The following is a 22813-nucleotide window of genomic DNA, read 5'->3' on the forward strand; positions in this document are numbered from 1 at the left end:
TTTGCTAAAACCAGATGAGCCCGTGCTCAAGTTGACGACCTCGGGGTCTCGAACCTGGGTCCTCTGCATCCCAGTCTGACGCTCTATTCACTGTGCCACTGCCTGGTCAGGCAGGACTGATTTTTGAGCTTAACTTTAATCAGCTATGTCACTGTTTTTTTTTAAATTTATTTTGTTGACATGGTTTCGAGTGTGCACTCAATATAAAACCATCTACACAACACATCATGTCCCCCTGTCCCTTGCAGTCTCTTTCCACCTCCAATTTCCCCCACCCCCAGCTGTGTCACTATTTTATACTCCAGGGTTTTTCTGTTTTTCTCCTGAGCGAAATATGAGTATTAACACTTGGAATTGCTCCAAGTTCCAGGCTTAGCTGACCTGGATTAGGAAATAAGGGTTGAGTACAAAATGATAAACTTGAACTTACCACATTCTCCCATTGGCCAGGGCTGATGTTGCCTCTCTCATCTTTTTTTGCAACACAATTTGTAGTGTTTTCAGTCTCACAAATTCTAATGATTAGGTGTTTTCTTTCTTTTGAATAATTGACTTAACCAGAGTCATTAAATATGAAACTGAGAGTTAGCACATTATTTGGGTGTGTATGTTGTATCATTGCCAAGAGATTTATTTAATCAGTCTTTATAAAATTCTACCCAATAGAAAGAAGAATAAATCTCATCGGGATATTAAGCGAATGCAGTGTGAGTGTGCACCTCTTTCTAAAGATGAGAGAGCCCAAGGTGAAATAGCATGTGGGGAAGATTGTCTTAACCGTCTCCTCATGATTGAATGGTAAGTAAATGAGAATGCTCTGCTTTTGTTCAATCAATAGTAAATGTCTTGAAATATTAAAAAGAATTAGTAGTGAAAAGTAAAATTGAACCTTTTTACTTCTATTTTACAATAGTAAATGCTCTGTAAAGTAGCCCTAAAATACTAACAATGTAATACTAATTTTATCTAGTCTTCTTTTATTTCTTGTAATGTTCATGTCCTGAGTGGTTAGTGTTGGTATTTTTTAACTTTTACTGTGAAATGAGATAAAACCCTAACATTTCAAAAATTCATGAAATGAAATCTCTTTCTCTCCCAAACTTCACTCTGTCCATTTGTAGTCTTCCCAGATAATTTTTATGCCTATACCAACATAGGTAAATATTTACTCTTTTATGTATAGAAATGAAATCTTACAAGATGTACTGGTTTGTTTGTTTTTTTCCAGGGACAGAGAGAGTCAGAGAGAGGGACAGATAGGGACAGACAGACAGAAACGGAGAGAGATGAGAAGCATCAATCATTAGTTTCTCGTTGCGACACCTTAGTTGTTCATTGATTGCTTTCTCATATGTGCCTTGACCGCAGGCCTTCAGCAGACCGAGTAACCCCTTGCTCGAGCCAATGACCTTGGGTCCAAGCTGGTGAACTTTTTGCTCAAACCAGATGAGCCCGCGCTCAAGCTGGCGACCTTGGGTCTTGAACCTGGGTCCTTCCACATCCCAGTCTGATGCTCTATCCACTGCGCCACCACCTGGTCAGGCCTTACAAGATGTACTTTAAAAATTATTTTCTCCCTTACCCCTCTTACCCCACACTTAATAAGTTTTTTATTGTTTATTTTTAAATTTTTTAGTGTGTGCGCTAGAGAGAGGCACACAGGGAGAGATGAGAAGCATCAACCATAGTTGTGGCACTTTTTAGTTGTTCATTGATTGTTTCTTATACGTGCCTTGACGGGCAGGAGGGTGGAGAACTCAGGCTCCAGCTGAGCCAGTGACCCCTTGCTCAAGCCAGTGACTATGGGATCATGTTGATGATCCCACACTCAAGCCAGTGATCCCATGTGCAAACTGGTGAGCCTGCATTTAAGCCAGTGACTTCAGAGTTTTGAACCTGGGTCCTCAGCATCCCAGGTTGACGCTCTATCCACTGTGCCACCATTAGTCAGGCAATACATGTTTTTAAGACCTATTCAGAACTACACATACAGACCTATTTAAATCTTTCCTTTAGCTGCATTATGTATTTTATTCATAGTTAACCTCTACGTATTAATCTCCTATTGATAGACATTTGCTTCTATATTTTTCTATGAACCATAAACATCTTTACATTAAAAAATATGTGGTCTTTGTTGGGTAGTTCAGTTGGTTGGAACATTTCTCAGTACCACCAGGGTTGTGGTTTCAATCCCTAGTCAGAGCACATGCAGGAGTCAACCAATGAATGCATAAATAGATGGAACAACAAATCGATGTTTCTCCCTTTCTCTCAAATCAATCAATAATTGTTTTTGTTTTTTGTTTTGTTTTGTTTTTTACAGAGACAGAGGGACAGATAGGGACAGACAGACAGGAACGGAGAGAGATGAGAAGCATCAATTATCAGTTTTTCGTTGAGACACCTTAGTTGTTCATTGATTGCTTTCTCATATGTGCCTTGACTGGGGGCCTTCAGCAGACCGATTGACTCCTTGCTTAAACCAGCGACCTTGGGTCAAGCTGGTGAGCTTTGCTCAAACCAGATGAGCCCGTGCTCAAGCTGGCAACCTTGGGGTCTTGAACCTGGGTCCTCCTCATCCCAGTCCGACACTCTATTCATTGTGCCACCGTCTGGTCAGGCAATAATTGTTTTAATGTAATAAATTTTTTTAATGTCAAGAGAACATTAAGTTGATTCATAGTGTAGGTACCTTTTAGTGTAAATGAAGTATTTTCTTTCAAAGTCCAGTTTTGGTTTTGCTCATGTTATAGTGTTATAAAAACAAAACATATCTCAAAAAAAGAAAAAGTATTTTTAGTATTCCTTTACCTAAACTAAAAGTAGAGATGGCAGTATACATGTAAGAGGAGGAGACATAAGAGTTAGCACTGTTCTTCTGATTTGACATGATTGCCCTAGTCTCTGCAGTCTTGCTTTTCTTGACAACTTGCTAAACAGATAATGAAGTACAGAATTTCCTTTGTTTTATACTCAAACTTTTGTAGTTCTCAGGATTAGGCTCAAATTGAGCCTGGTATTCAGAGCCCTTCATAGTAAAGCAACAACCAGCCTTTCCATCTTCTAGCAACCCACCTTTTTTTGTCAATTATCCTTAGGAGTTTTGGTTTTCTTCTCTCAAATAGGCCGTGTTTCCAATTTTTGCACATAGCCAGGCACTGCTGTTACATTTCTTGTTTTCCTTGCTATCCATATCCTACGTGTCATTAGAGAGTCTGCTTTAGTTCTACTCCCTCCTGAAAGCTTTCCTTTGCTACTTCACTCTAAAGTAGATCTTCCATCTTCTGAGCATATATAAAAGTGTTATTTATTACTAGTTTGGCAATAAATAATAATGTATTGGGAATGATTGGTAATTTCTATTTTAGCCCTACTCAGCATTTAAAACCTTCATTTCTGCCAGTTTGGGAATATTGAGATTTTAGTGAATGTTTGATTGTATTGTTTTTTTCTAGTATACATGGGGGAGGAGACTTATCACTTTACATAGTGTTTTCTCTGAACAAGGATATATTTAATGGTGACTTTGGTTTCTACTAAATGTATGACAATTAGCTGCATTCAGAAGATCAAATAAATGATGATTGGTGTGGAATAGAAGGGAAAGTGCGCTGGAGAAAATACGTTAGCCCTGCAGAGTTGTCACAAGTATTGCAAGCCCCCTCCGTGCAGCCTGGAAGTGTATCTTAGACACCCAGGGGGTGGGTGATGACTAGGTGACAAGACTGTATTGTGGGCATCCTCTGATTACTGTATTTCTCTGTATAAGACACTCACTCCCATGTATAAGATGCTCCTTAATTTTGGGACCTGAAATTAAAAAAAAAAAGTATTACATAAAGTTATTGAACTCAAGTTTTATCATAAAATTCATACAACTCCTCATCACCGTCAAAACTCCCATCCATTAGCTTGTTCTCATCTGTGTCTGATGACGAATCACTGTCTTCATATATTGCCTCGTCCTCAGTTCCATCTATAGCAGGAGTCCCCAAACTACGGCCTGTGGGCCGCATGTGGCCCCCTGAGGCCATTTATCCGGCCCCCTGCTGCACTTCCGGAAGGGGCACCTCTTTCATTGGTGGTCAGTGAGAGGAGCATAGTTCCCATTGAAATACTGGTCAGTTTGTTGATTTAAATTTACTTGTTCTTTATTTTAAATATTGTATTTGTTCCCGTTTTGTTTTTTTACTTTAAAATAAGATATGTGCAGTGTGCATAGGGATTTGTTCATAGTTTTTTTTTTATAGTCCGGCCCTCCAACGGTCTGAGGGACAGTGAGCTGGCCCCCTATGTAAAAACTTTGGGGACCCCTGATCTATGACATTTGAAATGCCACAACCACTATATAAGATGCACCCAGTTTTTAGACCCCAAAATTTTCAAAACAGGGTGTGTCTTATACATGGGGAAATACGGTAAGTTACAATATAGATACTCAGTTCCAAGGAATCCCTTCAGGGTGGAAAGATGTATTGAGAAAGGCTCACCTGGAGGTTTACCACACATATGCTGATTTTACCATAAAGCTATGGATATGCTGTGTATTCTAGCAAACATGTTTTTGGTTATTTTGCTGCTTTGAAGAATTAATTTTCTCCGTTTCTAATTTCAGTTCATCTCGGTGCCCAAATGGAGATTATTGTTCCAATAGACGATTTCAGAGAAAACAGCATGCAGATGTGGAAGTTATACTCACAGAAAAGAAAGGCTGGGGCTTGAGAGCTGCCAAAGACCTTCCTTCGTAGGTTATGTTTTAATCACCTTTTACTTCATTTTTTGTGTTGTTGAAGTTGATTAGATACTTTGTAGGAAAATAATTTGTCTCATTAAACTCTGAAGTTTAATGATTTTTGTACAGAAGACCACTTGGTAGCTGGTATGTAAAATTAAAAATTCCACTTTTAGGAAATAAAAAAACTTCTTTGTCTCTATGTATTAAAAGAGGAGCATTTTGTCCCTTGTAACATTTGAACGAGGCAGGTTTCTTTTTTGTCTAATAATTATGTTTCTTATAATTCCAAGAAATTACTGAGTGTTTGCTATAGAATCTCTGAAATTTTTCACTAAAAAGGAGTTGGGACAGAATGTATTAGTTTATATAAAGCTGAGTTGGGATCAGAGTAGATGAGAGTATATGAGGATATTGAGGTAGAGAATTAAAGCATACTTGCTAGACACTCAGTAAATATTTGTTGAATGAATAAATGATGTTGCCTTCCACTTAACTCTTAAACTTTTTATATGTAATACAAATAAAAGGGTCACTTTTTCTTAGATAGGAAGGGAGAGATGAGAAGCATCAACTTGTAGTTGCATTACTTTAGTTGTTCATTGATTGCTTTTTTGTATGTGCCTTGATCGGGGGCCTCTAGCTGAGCCATTGACCCCTTGCTCCAGCCAATGACCTTTGGACTCAAGCCTGTGACCCTGAGGGGTCATGTCTGTTATCCCATAGTCAAGCTGATGAGCCCGCGCTCAAACCAGATGAGCCCATGCTCAAGCTGGTGACCTCGGGGTTTCGAATTTGGGTCGATGCTCTATCCACTGCACCACTGCCTGGTCAGGCAAGGTTTACTTGTTTTCTACCATATTCAGTGTTTTCTTTAAACCCAATTTTCTCATATATAACATATTAAAGTATTCTTACGCCTTTTTCTTTTAAAGTTAAATATATATAAGTTACATGTGTTTATGATTTAAAATTTTTTAAGCACATAAAAGGAATAGAGGAAGAAAAAACATTTGCTGAATTCTAGGGAGTCAGGCACAAGTATTCTTTTAGGCATATGGCACACTTAGATGAGAATTGGAGTGGGATGAGGGTTTTTAGTCTGTTTATTGTGGGGGTTCAAAGATATCCTCATAGGTAACAAATACCCTGTAATGACCACTGCCACCACCACTAGGTAATTTAGTTTTCTGACAGGATTTTACATATCTTTTTATTTATTTATTATTTTTGGAGAGAGGAGAGACAGAAGGTGGGGAGTAGCAGGAAGCATCAGAAAGCATCAACTCATAGTACGGTAGTTGCTTCTTGTATGTGCCTTGACTGGGCCAGCTCAGGGTTTCAAACCAGAGACCTCAGCATTCCAGATTGGTGCTTTATCTACTGCGCCACCACCAATCAGGTTAGACTTTTATTATTGAGACCTAAATGTATATGTGATGGACTGCTGCACAAATGCATGTATATCCGTTATAGTCCTGTTTTAGGGGTTTGCTTTTTTACTAATTGCTCTTATTTTTGTTTTTTAAAATTTATTTTGTTTACATAGATTCTAGTATCCCCCCAAATACATCCTCCCCTCCCCCGTGTCCCCCCGTATTTCCCCCCCCATCTCCCTCCCCATAACACCTTCCCCACTTCCCTCCTGGCTTTGCTTTTCTGCTCCCATCCCATCCTATCAGCCTGTCATCCCCTTTCCCTCTGTCCGCTTTCCTTCTGGATCCTTTGATCCCACCTCTGTCTCTATTCCGCTCCTCAGTTCATATTGTTCGTCAGATTCCTCAGATGAGTGAGGTCATATGATACCTTTCTTTCTCTGCCTGGCTTATTTCACTTAACATAATAGTTTCCAGGTCCATCCATGTTGTCACAAAAAAAAAAAAAAAATCCTTTTTCATGGCCCCATAGTATTCTGTTTTGTATATGTACCACAGCTTTTTAATCTACTCGTCCACTGAAGGGTACTTGTGCTGTTTCCAGATCTTGGCTATTGTAAGCAATGCTGCCATAAACATAGAGTGCATTTCTCCTTTTAAAACAGTGCTATGGTGTTCTTGGGATATATTCCCAAAAGTGGGATGGCTGGGTCAAAAGACAGTTTGATTTTTAATTTTTTGAGGAATCCCCATACTGTTTTCCACAGTGGCTGCACCAGTCTGCATTCCCACCAGCAGTGCAGGAGGGTTCCCTTTTCTCCACATCCTTGCCAGCACTTATTCTGTGTTGTTTGTTAATGAGCGCCATTCTGGGCCCTGGCCGGTTGGCTCAGAGGTAGAGCGTTGGCCTGGCGTGCAGGAGTCTCGGGTTCAATTCCCAGCCAGGGCACACAGGAGAAGCACCCATCTGCTTCTTCACCCCTCCCCCTCTCCTTCCTCTCTGTTTCTCTCTTCCCTTCCCACAGCCAAGGCTCCATTGGAGCAAAGTTGGCCCGGGTGCTGAGGATGGCTCTGTGGCCTCTGCCTCAGGCTCTGGAATGGATCTGGTTGCAGCAGAGCAACACCCCAGATGGGCAGAGCATCGCCCCCGGGAGTCTGTCAGACTGCCTCCCCGTTTCCAGCTTCAGAAAAATACAAAAAATTAAAAAAAAAATGAGCGCCATTCTGACTGGTGTGAGGTGATATCTCATTGTGGTTTTAATTTGCATTTCTCTAATGATTAGTGATGTTGAGCATTTTTTCATATGCCTGTTGGCCATCTGTATGTCCTCTGGAGAAGTGTCTATTCATTTCTTTTGCCAATTTTTTTTTCTTTTTTTTTTGTATTTTTCTGAAGCTGGAAATGGGGAGAGACAGTCAGACAGACTCCCGCATGTGCCCGACCGGGATCCACCCGGCACGCCCACCAGGGGGCAACGCTCTGCCCACCAGGGGGCGATGCTCTGCCCCTCCGGGGCATCGCTCTGCCAAGACCAGAGCCACTCTAGCGCCTGGGGCAGAGGCCAAGGAGCCATCCCCAGCGCCCGGGCCATCTTTGCTCCAATGGAGCCCTGGCTGTGGGAGGGGAAGAGAGAGACAGAGAGGAAGGAGGGGGGGGGTGGAGAAGCAAATGGGCGCCTCTCCCATGTGCCCTGGCTGGGAATCCAACCCGGGTCCCCCGCACGGGACCCGCCAGGCCGACGCTCTACCACTGAGCCAACCAGCCAGGGCCTCTTTTGCCCATTTTTTTATTGTACTGTTTATCTTCCTGGTGTTTAGTTTTAACAAGTTCTTTATAAATTTTGGTTATTAACTCCTTACTAGACGTATTGTCAAATATGTTCTATTGTGTGGTTTGCCTTTTTATTTTGCTCATATTGTCTTTAGCTGTGCAAAGCTTTTTAGTTTGATGTAGTCTCATTTGTTTATCCTGTCCTTTGTTTCCCTTGCACATGGAGATACATCAGCAAATATATTGCTGTGAGTGATGTCAGAGAGCTTATTGCCTATGTTTTCCTCTAGGATGCTTGTGGTTCCATGACTTACATTTAAGTTTTTTATCCATTTTGAATTTATTTTTGTGAATGGTGTAAGTTGTTGGTCTAGTTTCATTTTTTTGCATGTAGCTGTCCAATTTTCCCAACACCATTTATTAAAGAGACTGTCTTTACTCCATCGTATGCTGTTACCTCCTTTGTCAAATATCAGTTGTCCATACTGGTGTGGGTTTATTTCTGGGTTCTCTGTTCTGTTCCATTGATCTAAATGCCTGTTCTTATGCCAGTACATTGATCTGTATGCCTGTTCATTTGAGTACAATGGCCTTGTAGTATAACTTGACGTCCGGAAGTGTGATACCACCCACTTTATTCTTCTTTTTCAAGATTGCTGATGCTATTTGTGTTCTTCTTTGGTTCCATATGAATTTTTGGAATATTTGTTCTATATCTTTGAAGTATGCCATTGGTATTTTAATAGGAATTGCATTGAATTTAAAAATTGCTTTGGGTAATATGGACATTTTAATGATGTTTATTCTTCCTGGCCATGAACATGGCGTATGCTTCCACTTGTTTGTATCTTCCTTTATTTCTTTGATCAGTGTTTTATAATTTTCCGAATACAAGTCTTTAACCTCCTTGGTTAAATTTACTCCTAGGTATTTTATTTTTTTTGTTGCAATATTGAAGGGGATTGTTTTCTTAATTTCTCTTTCAGACAGATCACTATTGGTGTATAAAAATGCTTCTGATTTCTGAGTATTAATTTTATATCCTGACACCTTGCTGAATTCCTTTATCAGGTCCAGTAGTTTTTTGACTGCGACTTTAGGGTTTTCTATGTACAGTATCATATCATCAGCAAATAATGATAGTTTTACTTCTTCTTTTCCAATTTGGATGCCTTTTATTTCTTCTTCTTGTCTGATTGTTGTGGTTAGGACTTCTAGGACTATGTTGAATAAGAGTGGTGAAAGGGGGCACCCGTGCCATGTTCCTGATCTTAAGGGGATTGCTTTTAACTTTTGCCCATTGAGTATGATGTTGGCTGTGGGTTTGTCATAGATGGCCTTTATCATGTTGAGGTATGTTCCCTGTATTCCCACTTTCCTGAGAGTTTTGATCTAAAATGGGTGCTGGATTTTATCCAATGCTTCTTCTGCATCTATTGATATTATTATGTGGTTTTTGTTCTTCCTTTTGTTTATGTGATAAATAACATTGATTGATTTGTGAATATTGTATCAGCCTTGCCTCCCCCAAATAAATCCCACTTGATCATGATGTGTGATTTTTTTCATATATTGCTGGATCTGGTTTGCTAATATTTTGTTGAGAATTTTAGCATCTAAATTCATCAGGGATATTGGCCTATAGTTTTCTTTCTTGTGTTGTCTTTGCCTGGCTTTGGAATCAGAATTATGCTCGCCTCATAAAAGGAGTTTGGAAGTTTTCCCTCCTCTTGAATTTTTTGAAATAGTTTGAGAAGTATAGGAGTTAGTTCTTCTTTGAATGTTTGGTAGAATTCGCCTGTGAAGCCATCTGGCCCAGGGCTTTTGTTTGTTGGGAGTTGTTTTTTTTTTTTTTTTTTTCATTTTTCTGAAGCTGGAAACAGGGAGAGACAGTCAGACAGACTCCCGCATGCGCCCGACCGGGATCCACCCAGCACGCCCACCAGGGGCAACGCTCTGCCCACCAGGGGGCGATGCTCTGCCCATCCTGGGCGTCGCCATGTTGCGACCAGAGCCACTCTAGCACCTGAGGCAGAGGCCACAGAGCCATCCCCAGCGCCCGGGCCATCTTTGCTCCAATGGAGCCTCGGCTGCGGGAGGGGAGGAGAGAGACAGAGAGGAAAGCGCGGCGGAGGGGTGGAGAAGCAAATGGGCGCTTCTCCTGTGTGCCCTGGCCGGAATCGAACCCGGGTCCTCCGCACGCTAGGCCGACGCTCTACCGCTGAGCCAACCGGCCAGGGCTGTTGGGAGTTTTTTGATAACTGTTTCAATCTCATTTGTTGTAATTGGTCTATTTAGGTTTTCTGATTCTTCCAGATTGATTTTTGAAAGATTATATTTTTCAAGGAATGTGTCCATTTCACCTAGGTTGTCTAATTTTTTGGCATACAGTTCTTCATAGTATTTTCTTAAAATCCTTTGTATTTGTATTTGTATTTGTATTTCTTTTTTTTTTTTTTTTTTTTGCAGAGACAGGGAGAGTCAGAGAGAGAGAGAGACAGACAGGAAGGGAGAGAGAAGAGAAACATCAATTCTTCGTTGTGGTTCCTTAGTTGTTCATTGATTGCTTTCTCGTATGTGCCTTGACCAGGGGGCTACAGCAGACCAAGTGACCCCTTGCTCGAGCCAGCGACCTTGGGCTCTAGCTGGTGATCCTTGCTCAAACCAGATGAGCCCGCACTCAAGCTGGCAACCTCAGGGTCTCAAACCTGGGTCCTCCACATCCTAGTCCAATGCTCTATCTACTGCGCCACCACCTGGTCAGGCACAATCCTTTGTATTTCTGCCGTATCCCTTATTACTTCACCCTCATTTCTAATTCTATTTATTTGAGTCTTTTCTCTTTTTTTCTTGGTGAGTTCATCGATTTTGTTTACTTTTTCAGAGAACCAGCTCTTGGTTTCATTGATCCTCTGTATTGTTTTTTTAGTCTTGATGTCATTTATTTCTGCTCTGATCTTTATTATTTCTTTCCTTCTACTTCCTCTAGGCTTTACTTGCTGTTCCTTTTCTAGGTCTTTTCGTTGCAGGATTAAGTTGTTTATTTGAGCTTTTTCTAGCTTCTTAAAGTATGCCTGTAATGCTATGAACTTCCCTCTCAGGACTGCTTTTGCTGTGTCCCACAAATTTTGAGTTGTTCTATGCTTATTTTCATTTGTTTCAAGGAAATTTTTTATTTCTTCCTTGATCTCATTGTTGACCCATTCGTTGTTTAATAACATGCTGTTTAGTTTCCAAGTGTTTGAGTGTTTTTCAGTTTTCCTATTGTAGTTGATTTCTAGTTTTTTGTCATTGTGGTTAGGGAAGATACTTGATATGGTTTCAATCTTCTTAAATTTTTTGAGACTCGTTTTATGCCCTAATATGTGGTCTATTCTAGAGAATGTACTATGCACACTTAAGAAGAAAGTATATTCTGCTGTGTCAGGGTGAAAGGTTCTGAAGATATCTATTAAATCCAGTTGATTCTCGTTTGTTTTTAACAGCTTTATTTTCTAAACTAAAAGGGTTTAAAAATTTTCAATTGGCTAATTTCTTCTTTAAGTGCATTGATTATATTAATATGTTGTAAACAAATTTCAACAATCTCTAATTAGAGTTAAGGCATTTTTATTTTGAAGGAATAAGATAAAACTTGAGGGACGTCATTTCAGGGTAGAAGTTGAGACCAAAGCATAGAGAAGCATTTGCCTACATGGAGGTAATAAAACTATACATGAAGTCATTGATGGGAATGATCGTTTATAGAATAAAGGGAAGGGAAAGAGAACTAGAAATTAGAATTAATATCTTCAGTGACAAAATAGGTACATAACCAAGGAAAGAACAATCAAGGCTGGAAAGTAACTTCAGGAAGCCATGGAGAAAGAGACGGACAGAGTCATAATAATTATTGATAAGTGCTAGAAAAAAAACCCAGAGAATGCAAATAAAATTTAAAATAAGAGGGAAAAAAGGAGAAGGCTGCCAGAGAAATGGCATATTTGACCTTTAACATTGTTTGAGACCTTTGAGAGTAAAGGTAGTAGGAGGGCTGTTCTATTTGTTTAAGTTGCCTTCTATTTTCCTAAAACATAAAACCTTTAATTTTTCAGTACCTCCTGATTTCTTTAGAGCTGTTTCTCAGCTATGAGTAACTTTTTTTCATGACAATGTAAACCATACTTGCAAGTTTTTAAAAATATTCAGTTAGAGAAAGATTATGCATCTTGGTACTATGTATAAATTATGAAAGCTTCTTAGAATCAAAATTTTTAAAAGCATTAGGAAGGAGAAAATTAAACTCAGTTAGATGCTAGGTACTTTACATCTATTTTACTTATGTCTTGTGTAACACCAGTTTCATCCACTTTGGAATATTTCTTTAAATTCATTATTTTTGCTTGAACGTATGTGTTTTTCATACAGGAAAGTGCTCCTAGGTGGGAAGTGCTATTATTTTCTTTTTGTTTCACCAGGAACACCTTTGTCCTGGAATATTGTGGAGAGGTACTTGATCATAAAGAGTTTAAAGCCCGGGTGAAGGAGTATGCACGAAACAAAAATATCCACTACTATTTCATGGCCCTGAAGAATGATGAGGTGAGCAGCATGAATATGTTTGTTTTGAAATAGATTTGCAAGTTGCTGAATTTGTAAGGGTCATTGATAGGGACTGATCTCTAGAATAAGTGACAAAAAAGGAGAGAACAGTATACATAGTTTGTGTTTATAAAAAGGATGGGAAAGGGAGGTACTTACGTATAGATATATATATGTATATATAATATGTTGTTTGTTTTTTTAAAAAAAAGACTTTATTCAATTTTCAGAGAGGAGAGAGAGAGAGAAAGAGTGAAAGAGGGGGGTGGGGAGAGAGAGAGAGAGAGAGAGAGAAGGGAGACGAGCAGGAAGCATCAACTCCCATATGTGCCTTGACCAGACAAGCTGCAGGAAGCATCAACTCCCATATGTGCCTTGACCAGACAAGCTCAGGGTTTTGAACCGGCAACCTCAGTGTTCCAGGTTGACACTTTATCCCACTGCATCACCACAGGTGAGGCATAATGTTTTTATTTATATATTTATATAAATATATACATGTAAATTTACATATATAAAAATGTAAGCATACATGCTTCATATTACAACTTTTTTTTAATTCAGTGAGAGGAGGAGAGGCAGAGACAGACTCCTGCATGTACCCTGACCAGGGTCCACCTGGCAAGCCCACTAGGGAGCGGTGCTCTGCCTCTCTGGGAGCATTGCTCTATTGCTCAGCAACCTAGTTCTTCTTAGTGCCTGAGGCAGAGGTCATGGAGCCATCTTTAGCACCCAGGGCCAACTCGTTCCAATCGAGCCATGGCTGCAGGAGGGAAAGAGAGAGAAAGAGAGAGTGAGAGAGAGATAGAGAGAAATAAGAGGGGGAGGGGTGGAGAAGCAGATGGGTGCTTCTCCTGTGTGCCCTGACTAAGAATTGAACCTAGGACATTCACACGCCAGACTGATGCTCTACCACTGAGCCAACTGGCCAGGGCATGTTACAATTCTTAAAAATTATTGATGACCTCCCCCAAAGAACTTTTTTTGTTTGTTTGTTTTTTGTATTTTTCTGAAGTTGGAAACAGAGAGGCAGTCAGACAGACTCCCACATGCGCCCGACCGGGATCCACCCGGCATGCCCACCAGGGGGCGATGCTCTGCCCATCTGGGGCGTCGCTCTGTTGCAACCAGAGCCACTCTAGCGCCTGAGGCAGAGGCTATAAAGCCATCCTCAGCACCTGGGCCAACCTTGCTCCAATGGAGCCTTGGCTGAGGGAGGCGAAGAGAGAGACAGAGAGGAAGGAGAGGGGGAGGGGTGGAGAGGCAGATGGGCGCTTCTCTTGTGTGCCCTGGCCAGGAATCAAACCCGGAACTCCTGCACGCCAGGCCAGCGCTCTACCACTGAGCCAACAGTTGGCCAGGGCCAAGAGCTTTTGTTTGTATAGATTATATTTGTCAATATTTATATTAAAAATTAAAGCTGAGAAATTGAAAAATATATATTAAACTGTTTAAGTAGTAAGCCCATTATATATTGACACAAATAGTTATGAAAATATAAAATTTTTTTTAGTGAGTGCCTTTGTTTCACATTTTTGCAAATCTTTTCAATGTCTGGCTTAATAAAATTTAGTTGGACTCTCATATTTATCTCTACATTTAGTCTGGAAATCCAAACCCTAGGGATAGACTCCAGGACCTGTTGAATCTAACTGTGGAGGTAGGCCTGACAGGAGTTGTAACAAGCAGTCCAGGGAATTCACATGCACAAGTTTGAGAGTTACTGCACTGTGGTATAGCATGCACTTTAAAATGAAGTCATACACACATGAAGTGAGATTGGAATATAGTAGGGTATAAGAAATAGCTAGAACTTCTGGTCAAGATAGCAGCGTAGGTGAAAGTGGTACTTGTCTTCTCTCACAACCACATCAAAATCACAACTAAACTACAGAACAACCATCATTCAGAACTGCCTGAAATCTGGCTGAATGGAAATCCTGCAACTAGAGAATTGAAGGAGAAGCCACCCTGAGACTGGTAGTAGGAGGGACAGAGATGTGAAACTGGTTGCTCCCATACCCACGTGTGGCAGATAAAAATCAGGAGGGATATCTTGGCTGTGAAGCTTCCTGCTGAGGAGAGGGGATAGAAGGGTGTCCTGGGGCTCCAGTGCCAGGAAGAGAAGTCCCCATGACTTCTGGCTGCAAAACCAGTAGAGATTGAGGCTGAGGGACATTGAAGGTCCCAGGCAGTTCCTCTTGAAGAGCCATGCATGGACTTACTTGGATTCACTCCTTCTGAGCTCCAGCACTGGGGCAGCAGCTTGAAAGGCACCAGGACATAGAATTGTCCCACACCAGAGCTAGAGCTGAGGGGGGAGGCAGCTTTCTCCCAGACAGAAGTGCTGGCAGAGGCTATTGTCCCTTTCCCCACAAGGTGCCACATCTTCGATCCAAGTATAACCAGGCCCGACCCTGCTTAGCTTTCGAGATCAGACGAGATCGGGCGCGTTCAGGGTGGTATGGCCATAGACACAAGGTGCCACATCTGAGACTCCCACCAACCTGGCTAACACTGTTCATCCTGCCCTGGTGATTCCCTGAGACCTTTCCTTACCCAACTTTTGGGCTCACTCAAGTTCTTTCTAGTGGCTTTTCCATATGAATGGCCTGTCTTGGCTCATGCTTCTAAAATCTCTCAAACAAGCAGCATCCGGCCGCAGTGTGCCCCTTAACTCTTGCTAAGTGGACCCAAGCCCAGCACTAGCAGTAGCCAGTCTTGGTTCACAGCTTGGTCTTGCGTGGGCACCTCTAAACCCAGCACAAGTAGTAGCCATCTGCAGATTGCTTTGTAGTTCATGCTGGGTGGCCCACATGAACACAGACAGTGGCTAACCTGACCTGCACCTCCTGAGAAGCCCCTGAGCCAGTGCACCGAGTAGACAGCTTTAGACTATGCTGAGGCACCACCACCCAACCACCTCTATAAGTGACCCACTCAAGGGTGGACCAAGTGGGCAGCAGAACACTGCTGAAGTGAGTTCTGCTCTGTGGGGTGGACCATAGTGGTTGGAGGTTAGTGTTGCAGCCAGTCCAGCTGAGTGGCTTTTGTGGGGTAATCTCACATTGACAAGACACAATTACAAGAGGAGGGTATACACAGCCTACATGGGGGGGCACACCTGGAGTGCCCAGCTTGGGTGATCAGGGAGGCTGTGCCACTGGACCCTGCAGAATGCCTACTATATTAGGCCACTGTACCAAGCCTGGGAGATGTAGCAGCTCTACTTAATACATAGAAACAAACACATGGAGGCTGCCATAGTGAGGAGACAAAGAAACATGTCCCAGATGAAAGAACAGAAAAAGACTCCAGAGAAAGAACAAAATGGAGACAAGCAATCTAGTAGATGCAGATTTCAAAACACTGGTTATAAGGATGCTCAATGAACGTATTAGTGAGAACTTCAACAGCATAAAAAAGGACATGGAAACCATAAAAAAAATAGCCAGTCAGAATTGAAGGATACACTAACTGAAATGAAGAATAATTTATGGAGAATCAACAGTAGAGTAGATGAAGCCAAGAATCAAGTAGCGATTTGGAATATAAGGAAGCAAAGAACACACAATAAGAACAGCAAAAAGAAAAAAAGGTGCCTAACCAGGTGGTGGCGCAGTGGATAGAGCGTCGGACTGGGATGCAAAGGACCCAGGTTCGAGACCCCGAGGTTGCCAGCTTGAGCGCGGGCTCATCTGGTTTGAACAAAAAAAGCTCACCAGCTTGGACCCGAGGTCGCTGACTCGAGCAAGGGGTTACTCGGTCTGCTGAAGGCCCGTGGTCAAGGCACATATGAGAAAGCAATCAATGAACTAAGGAGTCGCAAGGAAAAACTGATGATTGATGCTTCTCATCTCTCTCCGTTCCTGTCTGTCTGTCCCTATCTATCCCTCTCTCTGACTCTCTCTCTGTCTCTGTAAATAAATAAATAAATATCTTAGAAAAAAAGGAATCCAGAAATATGAGGCTAGTGTAAAGAGCCTCTGGTACAACTTTAAGTGTACCAACATTAGCATCATGAGAGTGCTGGAAGAAAAAGAGAGAGAGCAAGAAATTGAAAACCTATTTGAAAAAATGAATGACAGAAAACTTCTCTAATCTGGTGAAGGAAATAGACATACAAGCCCAGGAAGCAGAGAGAGTCACATAGAAGATGAATGCAAAGAAGCCCACATCAAGAGACATCCTAATTAAGATGCAAAAGGTTAAAAAGTCAAAGAGAGAATCTCAAAAGCAGCAAGATAAAAGCACAGGAGAAAGGAAAAAGCTAAAGGAGTTCAGCACCACCAAACCAGTATAATATGAATGTTAAAGGGTCGTCTTTAAGAAGAAGAAGAAGAAAAAAAGATAAAAAATATGAACAATAAAATGGCAGTAAATACACATCTATCAACAGTTGAATCTAAACAAAATAAATGAACAAGGAGAACAGAAGCTGACTCAGATGCAGAGAATATTTTGATGGTTGCCAAATGGGAGGGGGTTGAGGGATGGGTGAAAAAAGTGAAGGGATTAAGAAGTACAAATTAAATTGGTTATTACAAAATAGTAATGGAGATACCAAGTGCAGCATAGAGTATACACTGTGTAGTCAATTTCCTAATAACTGTATGGTGTCAGATGGGTACAGATCTATTGGGATAATCACTTACTAAGTTATGTATGTAATGTCTAATCATTGGGGTATACACCTGAAATTAATATAATAATGTATGTCAACTGTAAATGAAAAATAAAAGAAGTCATAAATGCTATTTAAAATAAAAAGAACACACACATATCACAGCTGCTACCACCTCCTACATATATTTTAAGAAGATGGTGGATGAGCCACATTCATTTGATATGAAGTTAGGTATTTAGCCCTTATAGTCTGAGAGCTGCAATTTAATAGCTTGATTTCATAGAAAACTATAGAATATAAATATTTTCACAAACTGTTAAAGGTCTTTCACTTAGAATTCATTTTAAAGGTATACTTTAAGGCTGTTCACTTTGATTAATTATACTTATAGATCATATCTCTATTTTCCATTGTGTTTCCAATTTCAAGTTTATACTGTAAAAAAGTTACTGAATGCTAAGTTAAATGTCTCGCTGATGTTTATGCTTTCATAAGGTTTTATGTAAATAAAAAATTTTTAAATAGAAAAAGAATAGCTGAAAGTAAAGAAGAAAATGATAGATAGGGAGATAATTTTGTCTATAGGTAAAATGTTTATAGTTAGCAGATCTTCCAGAGAAAGTGGACATCACTTTGATATGTAAAGTAGTACTCTTGTACTACTTCAGGAAAGGGGTTCTGGGATGGGCTTTTAAATTTGCATAGTGCCTTTTCTTTACAAAATGCAAGTATATTTTAAGGTCTCATTTTTAACTCTTAAATTATCCTTTTCCCTAGATAATAGATGCTACTCAGAAAGGAAATTGTTCTCGTTTCATGAATCACAGCTGTGAACCGAACTGTGAGACTCAAAAAGTAAGTTGAGGTAGATTTAGAGTTTAGGGTATTTGTTTATGATTGCTGTTCTGACCATTTTAGCATCTATGTCAAAGGTAGGTATCTGGTATTTAATTTTTATTATTTTAACTTACTGATTTGAGAGAGAGAGAAACAATTCGTTGTTCTACTTATTTATGCATTTATTGGTTGATTCTTTTATGTGCCCTGACCAGGGATGGCACATGCAAACTTGGTGTATTGGGTTGATGCTCTAGCCATCTGAGCTACCTGGCCCGGGCCTGTGGCTTTATTTTTAAGTCATTTTTTCCTATTCTATGTTGTTAAAATTTTTATTTTGAAATAAGTTTAGGTTATGCAATAATAAATAGTGCCTGAAATAGGCCCTGGCCGGTTGGCTCAGTGGTAGAGCGTCGGCCTGGCGTGCAGAGGTCCCGGGTTCGATTCCCGGCCAGGGCACACAGGAGAGGCGCTCATCTGCCTCTCCACCCCTCCCCCTCTCCTTCCTCTCTGTCTCTCTCTTCCCCTCCTGCAGCCAAGGCTCCATTGGAGCAAAGATGGCCTGGGCGCTGGGGATGGCTCCTTGGCCTCTGCCCCAGGCGCTAGAGTGGCTCTGGTCCCGGCAGAGCGACGCCCCGGAGGGGCAGAGCATCGCCCCTGGTGGGCGTGCCGGGTGGATCCTGGTCGGGCGCATGCAGGAGTCTGTCTGACTGTCTCTCCCTGTTTCCAGCTTCAGAAAAATACAAAAAAAAAAAAATAGTGCCTGAAATAATACAGAGTCCTTATAGTGTCCTTCAGTTAACTCCCCAAATGCACACACCATAGTCAATCCGGGATATACTATTAGCTATTAGCTCATCTAAAGATCTTATTCACATTTTGCCATCTGTCGTTTTTTTGGTCTAGGATCCAGTCCAGAAAACTCCCGTTGCATTTAATTGCCTCCTTTCTTTGCTCATAAATTTTAGATATTATTATTATTATTATTATTATTATTAGAGAGGAGAGAGAAAGGGGCGTTGAGGAGTGGGAAGCATCAACTGGTAGTAGTTGTTTCTTGAATGTGCCTTGACTGGGCAAGCCTGGGGTTTTGAACCGGCGACCTCCGCATTCTAGTCAACGCTTTATCCACTGCACCACCATGGGTCTGGAAGATTTTAAATATTATTTCAAAGGTGCCAAAATACAAAACTAAATTTTGATTTTGATTTTGATGAAGCCCAGTGTATGTGTACTATTCAGGGTTTTATCAGCTCCTATCCAGGTTCCAAATGTGACCATTTTAATAACATGATAAGGTGCCAGATGACCACAGATGAGAGGGATTATATGTGGTATGCATGTGGCTATACTGCCCCGCCTCAAAGAGGCCAGACTTTTGGTCTTGCTTTTCTTGATGTCCTGTGCCTGGCACATAGTTGACACTTAATAGATTCTCTTTTTGAGCCCCTCTCATTTGTATTTTGAGCTTAGATTTTTAAAAAGTCTATACATTAGGCCCTGGCCGGTTGGCTCAGTGGTAGAGCCTCAGCCTGGCATGCGGGGGACCCGGGTTCAATTCCCGGCCAGGGCACATAGGAGAAGCGCCCATTTGCTTCTCCACCCCCCCCTCCTTCCTCTCTGTCTCTCTCTTCCCCTCCTGCAGCCAAGGCTCCATTGGAGCAAAGATGGCCCAGGCGCTGGGGATGGCTCCTTGGCCTCTGCCCCAGGCGCTAGAGTGGCTCTAGTGGCGGCAGAGCGTTGCCCCTGGTGGGCGTGCCGGATGGATCCCGGTCGGGCGCATGCGGGAGTCTGTCTGACTGTCTCTCCCCGGTTTCCAGCTTCAGAAAAATACCAAAAAAAAAAAAAAAAAGTCTATACATTAGAACTTTGGTTCTTTCTTAGGTTAAGAAAACTATGGACCCATTCCCTAGTCTAGGGGTCCCCAAACTTTTTACACAAGGGGCCAGTTCACTGTCCCTCAGACAGTTGGAGGGCTGCCACATACAGTGCTCCTCTCACTGACCACCAATGAAAGAGGTGCCCCTTCTGGAAGTGCGGCGGGGGGCCGGATAAATGGCCTCAGGGGGCCACATGCGGCCCGCAGGCTGTAGTTTGGGGATGCCTGCAGAAAAATGTGTATTAATGATTACCTCTCATATTTAAATATTGCTTTTGAGTCCTGGATGGTTTTTGCCTTTGATCTGTGTTCTAATTGATCTTAGATCTGACTCTTTCTAAGAGCTGAACCATGTAACAAATAGGAGACACCAGTCTGAAAAAAAATTTTTTTAATTAAGTGAGAGCAGGGGAGGGAGAAATATAGACTCCCACATGTGCCATAACTGGGACCCACTGGGCGGGCCCCCTGTGGGATGATGCTCTGCCCATCTGGGGCGTTGCTCCCCTGCTCAGTAACAGCTATTTTTAGTGCCTGCGGTGAAGCCATGGAGCCAGCCTCAGCACCTGGGGCCAACTTGCTCAAATCAATCAAGCCATGGCTGCAGGAGGGGGAGAGAGAGAGAGAGAAAGAGAGAGAGAGAGAGAAGGAGGGCATGGGGGAGGTGTAGAGAAGCAGATGGTCGCTTCTTCTGTGTGCCCTGACCAGGAATCAGACCGGCACATCCACATGCTAGGCAGATGCTCCTACCACTGGGCCAGCCCGCCAGGGCCCAGTCTGAAATTATTTAACCTAAGTTACGGTTCTAGTTTTGCCTGCAGCTGATGATCACATATCTTGCTGTGAGACTCCAACTGTACTATGTTAAGTCTGGGTTTTTTTCATCAGTAACATGTTCAAATGGTCTGATAAGGAACTCAACAGTTGACTTACCTTTCAAGTGTTCTGGAACTAAAAGGTCTAACTCCTGGGTGTTTACCCCCATTTTCATTCTTGAGTTTGATATATCTCTTTTGATGTTTCTCTTCTCTCTTACTACATTCAGCCATATGATCACTGCTTCATGAAATTAAACTTTTGGCATCATTTTCCCCTGCTTCCCTATCACTTATTTTAGAATATATTTACTTTTTTTTTTTTTTTACAGAGACAGAGAGAGAGTCAGAGAGAGGGATAGACAGGAACGGAGAGAGATGAGAAGCATCAATCATCAGTTTTTCGTTGTGACACCTTAGTTGTTCATTGATTGCTTTCTCATATGTGCCTTGACCATGGGCCTTCAGCAGAACGATTAACCCCTTGCTCAAGCCAGCGACCTTGGGTCCAAGCTGGTTTAGCTTTGCTCAAACCAGATGAGCCTGCGCTCAAGCTGGCGATCTCGGGGTCTCAAACCTGGGTCCTCTGCATCCCAGTCCGATGCTCTATCTGCTGTGCCACCACCTGGTCAGGCTACAATGTATTTACTTTTAATGTAATATAAGGTAATATAAATTTGCCTGTGATATTCAGTGACACCAGCCATTCCCCATTTGCCTATTTTTAGTACAACTGAATCTTTACTGTGTGGAAATGTGTGTTAAAATTAGTTAATATAGCAGTTACTTTTTTTTTTTTTTCTGAAGCTGGAAATGGGGAGAGACAGACAGACTCCCGCATGCACCTGACTGGGATCCACCCGGCACGCCCACCAGGGGGCGATGCTCTGCCCCTCCGGGGCGTCGCTCTGTTGCGACCAGAGCCACTCTAGTGCCTGGGGCAGAGGCCAAAGAGCCATCCCCAGTGCCCAGGCCATCTTTGCTCCAATGGAGCCTCACTGCGGGAGGGGAAGAGAGAGACAGAGAGGAAGGAGAGGGGGAGGGGTGGAGAAGCAGATGGGCGCTTCTCCTGTGTGCCCTGGCCGGGAATCGATCCCGGGACTTCTGCACGCCAGGCCGACGCTCTATCACTGAGCCAACCGGCCAGGGCCTATAGCAGTTACTTTTATTAGAGATATTATATATAATCAGTCTGGTAGTTCTGGAAATAAGAGTAACACTTAAATATGTTAGTTTGTTTAAAGAAAAAAATTCCCCATTTACCTACTTGGAAAAACCTTTATTTTCTAAAGAGGCACACGCATAATTAAGGTTGATAATGATGATTTTTTTTTTTTTTTAACGATGATCTTTTTTTTTGTATTTTTCTGAAGCCGGAAACGGGGAGAGACAGTCAGACAGACTCCCACATGCGCCCGACCGGGATCCACCTGGCACGCCCACCAGGGGCAATGCTCTGCCCCTCTGGGGCGTCGCTCTGCCACGACCAGAGCCACTCTAGTGCCTGGGGCAGAGGCCAAGGAGCCATCCCCAGCGCCCGGGCCATCCTTGCTCCAATGGAGCCTTGACTGCGGGAGGGGAAGAGAGAGACAGAGAGGAAGGAGGGGGGGATGGAGAAGCAAATGGGCGCTTCTCCTGTGTGCCCTGGCCGGGAATCGAACCCGGGTTCCCTGCACGCCAGGCCGACGCTCTACCGCTGAGCCAACCGGCCAGGGCCTAACGATGATCTTTTTAAAAAACACATTTATTGCCTGACCTCTGGTGGCGCAGTGGATAAAGCGTCAACCTGGAACGCTGAATTCGCAGGTTCGAAGCCCTGGGCTTGCCTGGTCAAGGCACATATGGGAGTTGATGCTTCCTGCTCCTCCCCGCTTTCTCTGTCTATCTCTATCTCCTCTCTAAAATGAATAAGTAAATAAAAAAATAAAAATAATAAAAAACACATTTATTAATCAGTTACTAATTTCTCTCCCTCTTTTTTTTTAAACAACATCTCAGTGGACTGTGAATGGACAGCTGAGAGTTGGGTTTTTTACCACCAAACTGGTTCCTTCAGGCTCAGAGTTAACATTTGACTATCAGTTCCAAAGATATGGGTGAGTATTGTTTCTATTCTGTTTTGCTGTTTCTGATGGGGAAATAACTGTTCAGATATAAAAATTTGATTTGAATTACTAAGAAGTTATATATAT

General features: G+C 42.0%; 1 protein-coding gene across 1 annotated transcript in view; it reads left to right on the forward strand.

Annotated features, from left to right (window-relative positions):
* Nucleotides 1-22813, forward strand: part of SETD2 (SET domain containing 2, histone lysine methyltransferase) — an 89943-nt gene that overhangs the window by 6326 nt on the left and 60804 nt on the right. The window contains exons 3-7 of the mRNA XM_066245828.1: nucleotides 667-798; nucleotides 4619-4747; nucleotides 12340-12463; nucleotides 17868-17945; nucleotides 22620-22717. Coding sequence (XP_066101925.1) covers nucleotides 667-798; nucleotides 4619-4747; nucleotides 12340-12463; nucleotides 17868-17945; nucleotides 22620-22717 — 561 coding nt within the window. The remainder of the gene's footprint in view (nucleotides 1-666; nucleotides 799-4618; nucleotides 4748-12339; nucleotides 12464-17867; nucleotides 17946-22619; nucleotides 22718-22813) is intronic.

The sequence above is a fragment of the Saccopteryx bilineata genome, chromosome 10 (genome assembly GCF_036850765.1).
Source record: "Saccopteryx bilineata isolate mSacBil1 chromosome 10, mSacBil1_pri_phased_curated, whole genome shotgun sequence".
NCBI classification, from domain to species: Eukaryota; Metazoa; Chordata; class Mammalia; order Chiroptera; family Emballonuridae; genus Saccopteryx; species Saccopteryx bilineata.